Source organism: Capricornis sumatraensis, chromosome 1 (genome assembly GCF_032405125.1).
Source record: "Capricornis sumatraensis isolate serow.1 chromosome 1, serow.2, whole genome shotgun sequence".
Lineage (NCBI taxonomy): Eukaryota > Metazoa > Chordata > Mammalia > Artiodactyla > Bovidae > Capricornis > Capricornis sumatraensis.
The window spans coordinates 58,287,591-58,299,685 of record NC_091069.1 but is presented as its reverse complement, the minus strand read 5'-3'; the positions used below and the strand labels follow the sequence as shown (position 1 = coordinate 58,299,685).

Below are 12,095 nucleotides of genomic sequence, written 5' to 3'. Positions count from 1 at the left end.
CGGGACAACAATATACAGATTTAGGTGAGCAGGCGCAGCTGTAATCACCGGGTTCAGTCAGTAAGTTCGCATCCTTCGGAGGAATCACCTCCACGCCTCAGAAAAACACACCTAGCTACTTACCTGGCTCCACAAGTTCCCTCCCCGTAAGTGCGCGATTGCGTCAACCTTTCTGACAAAACCTCCGCCCCGAGTCTGCGCACGAGTTCGGCGCAGGCGCACCAGGCTCCCCGCGGCCGCTCCCTGCTCCTGGCGCCCAGACTCCCTGCCTCTCAGCGGCCCCGCCCAGGCGGCTGCCCGTGACCTGCCAAGGCGCGGGGAACGGAAAGCCGGGAGGGGCGAGACGAGTTCAGTTCGCCATGGGGCTGTTTGGAAAAACCCAGGAGAAGCCCCCCAAAGAGCTGGTAAGGGCAGCGGCGGCGGCTCCGGAGTGGGTGCGTTTGCGTGGGGGTGCGGTGGAGTTGGTAAACGACTGGACACTCTCCCCGGCGGCTGGCCAGGTGCCGCTCGGCCCCCATTTCCGGGGCCTCCCACTCGACCGAGGGGCCGGAGGAAGTCTTTAAGGAAGCGGCTGTGGGGAAAGAGAACCCCGGAGTCCCATTTCCACAAGGGAGCCGAGGGCCGGGTGAAGGGCTTCCGCGGCTTCGGCTACGGGCGCGGAGGCAGCAGCGCCGGCCCGGCCTCTGGTACCCCTTCCCCGGCGCGCGTTGGTACGCCCCGCGCGGAACCTTTAGCTGGCGCAGGCCCCGCCCCCTCCCGGCCGCCTGCGGACGGCCGGCGGGCCTGCAGGGTCCCTAGCATCTTCCCTAGGAGCCCGTCCCAAAGTCGGGAAGGTTCAGGCGTCTGTCGTCCCTTCCCCACAGCCGCGCCTTATTGAGAGGGAGACTCGGGGTCTCTTTCCTCTGCTCTTCAGCATTGACAACCAGACGCACAATGATAGCAGGGACCCTACTTTTGGAAGAGTGGTACCTTAGTAACTACATGGTGTAGAATTCTGAATCTCCCTGTCAACTTCCATCATTTCCCGATACTGTGGAGCGCTTACGAGTGCCCTGCCGAGTCCGGAGCCTAAGTTCGTATCCTGGTTCCGCACATAATCAGCTTTGTGATCTAGGGAAAGTTCATTTCTGTGTGTCTTAGTCTTGTGTGTTGAGTAGGAATGACAGTTGTATCACTTCAGCGTCATAGAAAACGGAAGGACGGTAAGTCTTATTAGCTAGTAATGGTGCTGCTACTAAGTCGCTTCAGTCGTGTCCGACTCTGTGCGACCCCATAGACAGCAGCCCACCAGGCTCCTCTGTCCCTGGGATTTTCCAGGCAAGAATACTGGATTGGGTTGCCATTTCCTTCTCCAATGCATGCGTGCATGCTAAGTCGCTTCAGTCGTGTATGACTCTCTGCGACCCCATTGACAGCGGCCCACCAGTCTCCTCTGTCCACGGAATTCTCTAGGCAAGAACAGTGGAGTGGGTTGCCATTTCCTTCTCCTAGCTAGTAGTGCTAGTTTCAGTAAATATGTTTTTGGCCGCCCCATACAGGATCTCAGTTCCCTGACCAGGGATCAAACCAAGTCCGTGGCAGTGAAATCCGGAACCCTAATCACTGGACCACGAGGGAACTCCCAGAGTAAATTCTTTGTATATTCTATATCAAGGGTCCCCAACCTCTGGAATCTAATGCTTGATCTGAGGTGGAGCTGATGCACAATACTTGTATTGCACTTCAGTTGTTCTGAAACCATCCCCATCCTCTTTCAGTGGAAAATTTGTCTCTCACAAAAACAGTCCCTGGTGCCAGAAAGATTGGGGACCGTTTTTCTACCTTACTTTGAAAGTTCAGACCACCAGCATCAACTGGCACCTTGTTAGAAATCTCAAGCCCCATCTGTTGAACCATAATTTGAATTCTGACAAAATCCCCAGTGATAAGTGTGCATATTAAAGTTTGAGAAGCATTACAGCAACCAGTACATAGTTACACATAATATGAAAAAAAACCCAAAATCTTTCATTTAATAGGTGATCTCACCTGTTCAGCCGCGTGTGTGTGTGTGTGTGTGTGTGTGTGTGTGTGTGTAAGTCGTTCAGTCGTGTCTGACTGTTTGTAACCCCATAGACTGTAGCCAACCAGACTCCTCTGTCCATGGGATTTTCCAGGCAACAATACTGGAGTGGGTTGTTTTTCCCTTCTCCAGTAGGTCTTCCCTACCCAGGGATCGAATGTCTCCTGCGTTGCAGGCAAATTCTTTACAGTTTGTGCCACCAGGGAAGCCTGTTCAGCCCTAGCAGGCATATTTTAAACCACTGTCATGTAACAGGAGGTTGCTGGCACATACTGTGTGTGTTGATTGTATTCAATAATCATAGGTACTAAAACAGTGTTGTTAAGTTGCTGAGTCATGTCCCACTCTTTGCAACCCCAAGGACTACACACGCCAGGCCTCCCTGTCCCTCACCATCTCCCGAAGTTTGCCCAAGTTCATGTCCATTACATTGGTGATGCCATCCAGCCATCTCATCCTCTGATGCCCTCTTCTGCCCTCAACCTTTCCCAGCATCAGGGACTTTTCCACTGACTTGGCTGTTTATATCAGGTGAAAGACCCTGATGCTGGGAAAGATTGAAGGACTGATGCTGAAGCTGAAACTCCAATACTTTGGCCCCTTCATGCGAAGAGTTGACTCATTGGAAAAGACCCTGATGCTAGGAGGGATTGGGGGCAGGAGGAGAAGGGGACGACAGAGGATGAGATGGCTGGACGGCATCACTGACTCGATGGACATGAGTTTGAGTGAACTCTGGAAGTTGGTGATGGACAGGGAGGCCTGGTGTGAACTCTGGAAGTTGGTGATGGACAGGGAGGCCTGGCGTGCTGCAATTCATGGGGTTGAAAAGAGATGGACATGACTGAGCGACTGAACTGAACATCAAAAATTCAGTTCTATAACAACAAGCATCTTAGAATACATACAAGCCACAAAATGTTCATTATATTATGCTATTCAGTTTGCAAAGTAATGTCATACTCTTACCTCATTTAAGCACCCCAATTTTTATTTTACCAGGGAGTAAAGCTGAGTAAGTTACCCTAGGGAACTAATATTTACTGTTCTAGTATCTTCTCCAGTCTAGTATCTGCTCCAGTATTTTGGTCAGTTCAGTTCAGTCGCTCAGTCGTGTCCGACTCTTTGCGACCCCATGAATCGTAGCACGCCAGGCCTCCCTGTCCAGCACCAACTCCCGGAGTTCACCCAAACTCAAGTCCATTGAGTCGGTGATGCCATCCAACCATCTCATCCTCTGTCATCCTCTTTTCCTCCTGCCCCCAATCCCTCCCAGCATCAGGGTCTTTTCAAATGAGTCAGCTCTTCGCATCAGGTGGCCAAAGTACTGGAGTTTCAGCTTCAGCATCAGTCCTTCCAATGAACACCCGGGACTGATCTCCTTCAGGATGGACTAGTTGGGTCTCCTTGCAGTCCAAGGGACTCTCAAGAGTCTTCTCCAACACCACAGTTCAAAAGCATCAATTCTTTGGTGCTCAGCTTTCTTCACAGTCCAACTCTCACATCCATACATGACCACTGGAAAAACCATAGCCTTGACTAGACCAACCTTTGTTGACAAAGTAATCTCTCTGAAAAAAATATCTTTTTCAATAGGCTGTCTAGGTTGGTCATAACTTTCCTTCCAAGGAGTAAGTGTCTTTTAATTTCATGGCTGCAATCACCATCTGCAGTGATTTTGTTATCTTCAATGTTTGGCCTTAGTTTTGCCATTCATAAAATGAGAAGAGTCTGGGGAAATAGTCTCATTACTATTTAAACTAGTGCAAGCTGTGCAGTGAGATTGATAACTACTGATCTGAGTTGTGGCTGGATGATCTTGATTATTCCCATTTCTCTTACATACGTTTTTCTTTCACAAAATCCCTTTCCATTTTGTAAGTTAATGAAAAAATTCTGATGGCTTTAATGAACCTTTTTCTCTGACATTTAAAGACACATGTATAAAGTTTCTGTAGTTTTTTGGTAAGTGTTTCTGATGACTGAGATTTTTATGGCCCTTCTTCACAACACATGCTTTATGCAGTTAAATTCAACAGATATTTATTGAGCATTCCTTGTGTCAGACATTGCACAAGGAGTTAGTGAATAAGAGAAGGTCTTTGACCTTCTGAAGTGTACAGTCTATAATGTGTATGCACATTAATATCACTGTATTAGTTATATATAATTATATTAGTTTAATATAATTAACATAATGATTACGAAAGAGACTCAATGGACATGAGTTTGAGTAAACTCCAGGAGTTGGTGATGGACAGGGAGGCCTGGCGTGCTGCAGTCCGTGGGGTTCCAGGAGTCGCACACGACTGAGCGACTTAACTGAACTGAACTGATAGGGTTCTGTCTAGTTACACTACAGATGGGTTTAATTTACCCTAGGGGTCACAGAGGGCCTCCCAAGGTAACAATTAAGCTGAGACTCGAAGACCGAATTCAGAAAATATATTCTTTAACTACTTTTCTGACTATTGTTAACATTTGGGGAAAGCAATATTTTCTGGTACTTGTGTGAAATTGTTCAGTTAGTTGCCACCTTTTACATAGTTATTGAATTGTTCCAATTCATACTTCAGTGCTTCTAATTATAGATATACTTTCAGTATAAACAAAGTAGGATTTATCATTTTTGGGTGTTAATAAAATGGAGATTATGTTTAATCAGCATTATTGGGAAGACTTGAATTTAGGGTTCCAAAACTAGTTACTGTCCATTGTGATAAAAAAAATTCTATTTGTTACATGATCAGTTGAGTATATTTGTGTGGGTCTAATTCTAGGTTCTCTATTCTGTTCCACTGATCTGTGTGTCTATTCTTTTGACAACTACTCATCCCAAATACTGTGCCAAGTTGCTCAGTCGTGTCCGACTCTTTGCAAGCCATTGTACTGTAGCCCACCAGGTTCCTCAGTCCATGGGATTTTTCAGGCAAGAATACTGGAGTGGATTGCCATTTCCTTCTCCAGGGCATCTTCCTAACCCAGGGGGTGAACCTCCATCTCCTGTGTCTCCTGCATTGCAGGTAGATTCTTTATCTATTGAGCCACCAGGGAAGCTCGAATACTGTAGCTTTATATTAAGTCTTGAAATTGGATAATAGGGCATCTTCCAGCTTTGTTTCTCTTCACTTTTATCTTGGCTATTCCAGGGCATTTGCCTTTCCATATAAACTTTTACATCAGTTTGTTGATATCTACAAAATAGACTTTGGTGATTTGATTGAGATTGCATTGAATTTACAAATGAAGTTGGAAAGAACTGATATCTTAATGTTTAGTTTTCTAACGCATGAACATGGAATACCTCTCCATTTATTTATTTATTTTTCTTTCATTAGTGTTTTGTAGGTTTCTACTGGTAGATCCTATACATATTGTTAGATCTATACCCAAGTGTTTTATTGTTTTCTTTGGGGCTCTGCTAAATGTTTTTAAATTTCTGATCACTTATTACTGGTGTATTTGAAAGCAGTTAACTTTTGTGTATTAACCTTATGTCCTATGACCCGTCTGTATTTGCTTGTTAGTTCTTGGAGTTCTTAGTGATTTTTTTGGGATATATATATCCATCCCAAAGAATCAACAGAAAATATCACTTTAATTGTTTTGCCCCCAATTTGTATACCTTTTATTTCCTTTTCTTATTGTGCTAGCTAGGACTTCATTACACATTGAATAGGAGTAGACAGAAATGATATCCTTGCCTTGTTCCTGATATTAGCAGGGAAGACTTCTAATTTCTTGCCCTTGGTTATATTGTTACCTATAGTTTGAGGTGGAGGAAGCTGCAGTTTTTTTAAAATTAAATTGAGGGATTTTCGTTTTATTCAGGTTTATAATTCAGTTTAGTCACTCAGTTGTGTCCTACTCTGCAATCCCATGGACTACAGTCCGCCAGGCTCTCCTGTCCAGCAACAACTCCTGGAGTTTACTCAAACTCCTGTCCATCGAGTTGGTGATGCCATCCAACCATCTCATCCTCTGTTGTCCCCTTCTCCTCTGGCCTTCAATCTTTCCCAGCATCAGGGTCTTTTCAAATGAGTCAGCTCTTCGCATCAGGTGGTCAAAGTATTGGAGTTTCAGCTTCAGCATCAGTCCTTCCAATGAATATTCATGACTGATTTCCTTTAGGATGGACTGGTTGAATCTCCTTGCTGTCCAAGGGACTCTTCAAGTTTTCTCCAACACCACAGTTCAAAAGCATCAATTCTTTGGTGCTCAGCTTTCTTTATAGTCCAACTCTCACATCTATACATGACTACTGGAAAAACCAAAACTTTGACTAGACAGACCATTGTCCGCAAAGTAATGTCTCTGCTGCCGGGAGCCAGTGTGAGGAATCCCGCCCGTGACAAGGTCATGAGGAAGAAAGCTGACATACGCAAGGCGTGCTCAGACTTCAGGGACCCCTCTGGAAATTCCTAAGCATGTACCCCAACAAAAATCTGCCGGCTTTTGTGCTCTGCTTTTCCATTTTTCTGATATTCTCTGGGAAAAAGTCAATTCAGGGTTTTAGTCTTCTGCATTTGAAAGGGATGTTTCAGTTAAACCCCTCTGATAGCTCTCTAGCCTGCCTAACAGGTTCCCCAGACCTCTTACAGCTTGTGAATTGCTTACAGCCCCTCAACCGCGAGAGGCACAAAGCTTACAGCTTGTGAATTGCTTACAGCCCCCCAACCGCGAGAGACATCTTAAAGATACAGAGCCTTTTCTAAAGAGTTAAAAATTATATTGGTAGAGGGTTTTCACTGTTGACTCAAGGATTGCTGCCAGACCTCCTTATTCTTTATCTTTTAGGCACCTGGAAAGATGTTAATGTAAGCAGGATGTAGAAAAAGATACATAGTAGTTTTGATGTTAGCAACACTAGACTTTTGAGTTAATTGCTTCTCTTTTGCTGTAAATCACTGTACTCCCTCTACTTGTTATAAGTTGCTGTATCCTTGCTGTGTAAGAATGTAACTTTATTTAGTGCTTTCTGAGAGTGACACCAGACCTTGGGAAGATCAACACAAATAAGTCTTGTGGTTGACAAACCCTTATCAGAAAAAAGGCTGTAAAATGTTAATTGGCCCTTTTGGCTGGAAGATGATGTAAATTACCTAAGACTTGTGTATACAATTAGGTATGCAGAGAGAAAAGCCTGGTTTTGATAAGAGTCTGGACTGCTAACGCTGCATAACTTTGTGTTACCCATTGATCTCCATGTTTTATCAAAAGTATAAAAGGCCTTCTGAACAATAAAGGATGGGACCAGATTCTCGGACCAGTTTCTCGGACTAGTCTCGGCCTGGTTTCTTGGGAATCTGGCTCCCCCCGTGTCTCTCTCTCTCTCTCTTTTTCTCTCCCTTTTCTTCCCTCTGCTCTTTACTTTAATTTCAGGCTGAATTTCCATCTGGGGCGCGGAGGCTCGCCAGGTCTACTTATTTGCCCCGGTTATTAAGATCCGCGCGAAAGGGAGCTTAAGGCGAAGCACCCTTAGATATTCAAGCGGGCGCCGGTGGCCCAACGTAGATGGTGCAAATTCCTTGTCTGGAATTTTATTGGTCTTCTGCGTAAACCAAGCTATTCAGCCCTCTTTCTCCACTTTATCTTCCTATTGCACTATAGTTTCTTAATCTAATCTTATATTAATAAATAAACAAGTCTTTCCACGCCAATGCCGTCCACCCTTCGAATTCCCTGGATCCACCGGGGCTGGACCCCGGCACTCTGCTTTTTAAGGTGCTGTCTAGGTTGGTCATAACTTTTCTTTTAAGGAGCAAGCATCTTTTAATTTCATGGCTGCAGTCACCATCTGCAGTGATTTTGGAGCCCTCAAAATAGTTTGTCACTGTTTCCCTTGTTTCCCCATCTATTTCCCATGAAGTGATGGGGCCAGATGCCATGATCTTAGTTCTCTGAATGTTTAGTTTTAAGCCAACTTTTCACTCTCCTCTTTCACTTTCATCAAGACGCTCTTTAGTTCTTCTTTACTTCGTGCCATAAGAGTGGTGTCATCTGCATATCTGAGGTTATTGATATTTCTCCCGGCAGTCTTGATTCCAGCTTGTGCTTCATCCAGTCCAGCGTTTCTCATCATGTACTCTGCATATATGTTAAATAAGCAGGGTGACAGTATACAACCTTGATGTACTCCTTTCCCGATTTGGAAGCAGTCTGTTGTTCCCTGTCCAGTTCTAACTGTTGGTTCTTGACCTGTATACAGATTTCTCAGGAGGCAGGTAAGGTGGTCTGGTATTCCCATCTCGAAGAATTTTCCAGTTTGTTGTGATCCACACAATCAAAGGCTTTGGCATAGTCAATAAAGCAGAAATAGATGTTCTTCTGGCACTCTCTCGCTTTTTCCATGATCCAGTGGATGTTGGCAATTTGATCTCTGGTTCCTCTGCCTTTTCTAAATCCAGCTTGAACATCTGGAAGTTCATGGTTCACGTACTGTTGAAGCCTGGGTTGAAGAATTTTGAGCATTACTTTACTAGCATGTGAGATGAGTGCAATTGTGTGGTAGTTTGAGCATTCTTTAGCATTGCCTTTCTTTGGAATTGGAATGAAAACTGACCTTTTCCAGTCCTGTGGCCACTGCTGAATTTGATTTAGGTCATACCTGAATGGTCTAGTGGATTTCCCTACTTTCTTCAATTTAAGTCTGAATTTGGCAGTAAGGAATTCATGATCTGAGCTACAGTCAGTTCCTGGTCTCTTTATAGTTTTAGCTGACTGTATAGAACTTCTCCATTTTTGGCTGCAAAGAATGTAATCAGTCTGATTTTGGTATTGACCATCTGGTGATGTCCATGTGTAGAGTCTTCTCTTGTGTTATTGGAAGAGTCTGTTTGCTATGAGTGGTGCGTTCTCTTGGCAAAACTCTATTAGCCTTTGCCCTGCTTCATTCTGTACTCCAAGGCCAAATTTGTCTATTATTCCGGGTAGCTCTTGACTTCTTACTTTTGCATTCCGGTCCCCTGTAATGAAAAGGACATCTTTTTTGGGTGTTAGTTCTAGAAGGTCTTGTAGGTCCTCATAGAACCGTTGAACTTCAGCTTCTTCAGCATTACTTGTAGGGGCATAGACTTGGGTTGCTGTGGTATTGAATGGTTTGCCTTGGAAACAAACATATCATTCACGGAGAATTTTTATTGTGTATATAGGATGTTGTCAAATAGTTTTTTCATGTCAATGCATATGATTTTTCTTATCTACTGATGTGTAGTAGATTATGGTGGCCAATTTTTGAATGTTGAACCAGCCTTGCATACCTAGAATAAATCACACTTGGTTATTGTTTATAATTCTTTTTATATAATTTTACATTCAATTTGCTAACATTTTGTTGAGTATTTTTGCATTCATGATATATACTGGTCTGTAGTTTTCCCTTCTTGTAATGTCTTTATCTCGTTCTGATACTAGGATTATGCTATCCTCGTAGAATGAGTTAAGAAGTATTCCCTCATATTTTCTTGAAGATTTTGTAGAGAATTGGTATCATTTCTTCCATAAGTCTGGTAGAATTCAGCAGTGAAACTGTCTGGGCCTGTTACTTTCTTTGTTGGCAAGTTATTAACTACTGATTCAGTTGTTTTAATAATGATAGGCCTATTCAGATAATCTACTTCTCATATGGATTTTAGTAGGCTTTCAAGTAGTTGGTCCCTTTCATCTAATTTACTAAGCTTGTGAACATAGAATTGTTCATAATATTCTTTCATTGTCTTTTTATTCTCCATGGACGCAATAGTTGATGACCCCTTTTGTACTTCTGATATTGGTAAACTTGTCTTCTCTTTTTTTTCTTTGTTAGTTTGGCTAAAGGCTTATTTATTTTATTGATCTGTTTAAAGAGCCCAAATTTTTCGCTTCATTGATTTTGTGTTACTTTCCTCTCTTCAATTTCATTGCTTCTCTTAATTTTTAAATTTCTTTTCTTCTGCTTGCTTGATGCTTAAATTTCTATTCTTTCTTTAGTTTCCTAAGGTGGACTCATGGTTATTGATGGTTAGACTCTTGTTTTCTAATATATGCATTTAATGCCATAAATTAATTTCCTAATGCTTTTGCTGCATCCTGTGCATTTTCATAAGATGTATTTATTTTCACTTAAATAAAATTTTAGATTTCTAGTGAGACTTTTTCTTTGACCCCCCTGTTATTTAGATGTGTGTTGTTTAGTCTCCAGATATTTGGGGATTTTTCTGGTACTGATTTCTAGCTTCATTCCATCATGGTCTCAGAACACAGTTTGTATGATTTCTGTTTTTTTACATTGTTAGAGTATGTGTATTATGGCCCAGAAAGAGGTCTGTCTTGAGAAGTGTTTCCCTGAAAGCTTGAGAAGTGTATGCATTCTGTTGTTAGAATATTCTGTAAATGTTAACTAGATCAAGTTGATTGATAGTTCTGATTAGGTCAGCTATATCCTTACTTATTTGCTCTCTGTTCCATCTGTCATTATCTCAAGAGAGGTTTTGGTATATTGTAAATGTTGTGTTTAAATGGAAGTGTTGAATTACTCTTTTAAAAATGTATCACAGTGATTTGATACCTGTCAATGTTCATTTATAATCAGACATTTTTATTTTCTTTCTCCTTGAAAGGGGAATTTCTTTTTTTTTTTTTACATTGTACTCTCTCTCCTAGATTTCTCCTAAAGTAATACTTTTATGCATAAAATAATTTATTATACTTAGAACAAAAGTATGTACATACTTTTTATGATAAAAATACTCAGAAAACTAGGAATAGAAGGAAACTTTCCTAAGATGATAAAGGCCATTTATAAAAATCTGCAGCTAACATGATACTTAGTTATACATTATAAATTGTGAAAGATTGAAAACTTTCCCCATAAGATCAGGAGCAAGACAGAGACCCCCAGCTTTGCTACTACTAATCAACATTGGATTAGAAGTCCTAGCCAGTGCAATTGGGCAAGAGAAAGAAATAAAAGGCATCCACACTGATAAGAAGTAAACCTATTAATTTGTTGATAACATGATTCCACAAATAGAGCACTCTAAAGATTCCTAATGCACCAGAAAATTAGTTGTAAGTGAATTCAAGAGTTGCAGGTTTCAAGGTATTTTTAAAAATCAGTTGTGTTTTTTTACACTCATAATGAAAAATCTAAATAAGGAAAATTTGAAATTTCATTTACAGTAGTATCCAAAAGGATAAAATACGAGGATTAAATTTAGCCAAGGAAGCAAAACATTTATACACTGAAAATTGCAAAAAAGTTGCAAGAAGAAATCCCAAGTTCATGGATTGCAAGACTTAATGTTGTTAAAGTGGCAGTACTTCCAGAAGTGATCTGCAGATTCAGTGCAGTGCCTATCAAAATTCCAAATGTCTTTCTTGCAGAAATGGAGAAATTGAGCTTCAAATTCATATGGAATACAACAGATTCCAAATAGCCAAAGCCATACTGAAAAAGAAAAACAAATTTGAAGGACTCATAGTTCATAACTCCAAAACGTACTATAAAGCTACTGTAAGTAAAATAGTGTACAATTAGCATAAGGTTAGATATATAGATCAATCAGTGGAATAGGATTGAGATTCCAGAAGTAAACCCATATGCCTGTGGCCAGTTGATTTTCTGTAAGAGTGCCAGGATCATTCAGTGAAAGATAGTCTCTTCAATAAATGGTCTGTGACAAGTGGGTATCCACATGTAAAGAAATGAAGCTGGGGTCTTACCTCGCTCCATACACAGAGATTAACTCGAAATGGATCAAAGACCTAAATTAAAGTCTTTGACCTAAAACTTACTCTTAGCAAAAAATGTAAGGGTGAGTCTTCATGACCTCATATCTGGCAATGGATTCTTTTGCTATAACACCAGAAGCACAAGCAACAGAAGAAAGACAAATTGAAATTTCTCTGAATTAGTGTTTTTGTGCACCAAAGGACGTTGTCAAGAAAGTGAAAAGATGACCTATGGGATGGGAGAAAATATTTGCAAATTATATGTCCAATGAGGATCTGCTATCAGAATATATAAAAAATTCATACACTCAACAATAAAAAG

The 12,095-nt window shown here is 41.6% G+C and overlaps 1 protein-coding gene across 1 annotated transcript in view; it reads left to right on the top strand.

The window, feature by feature from the left end:
• Positions 1-266: 266 nt before the first annotated feature.
• CHMP3 (charged multivesicular body protein 3) overlaps positions 267-12,095 on the top strand; it is a 45,100-nt gene continuing 33,271 nt past the window's right edge. Inside the window, exon 1 of the mRNA XM_068966172.1 lies at positions 267-404. Coding sequence (XP_068822273.1) covers positions 360-404 — 45 coding nt within the window. The 5' untranslated portion in view covers positions 267-359. The remainder of the gene's footprint in view (positions 405-12,095) is intronic.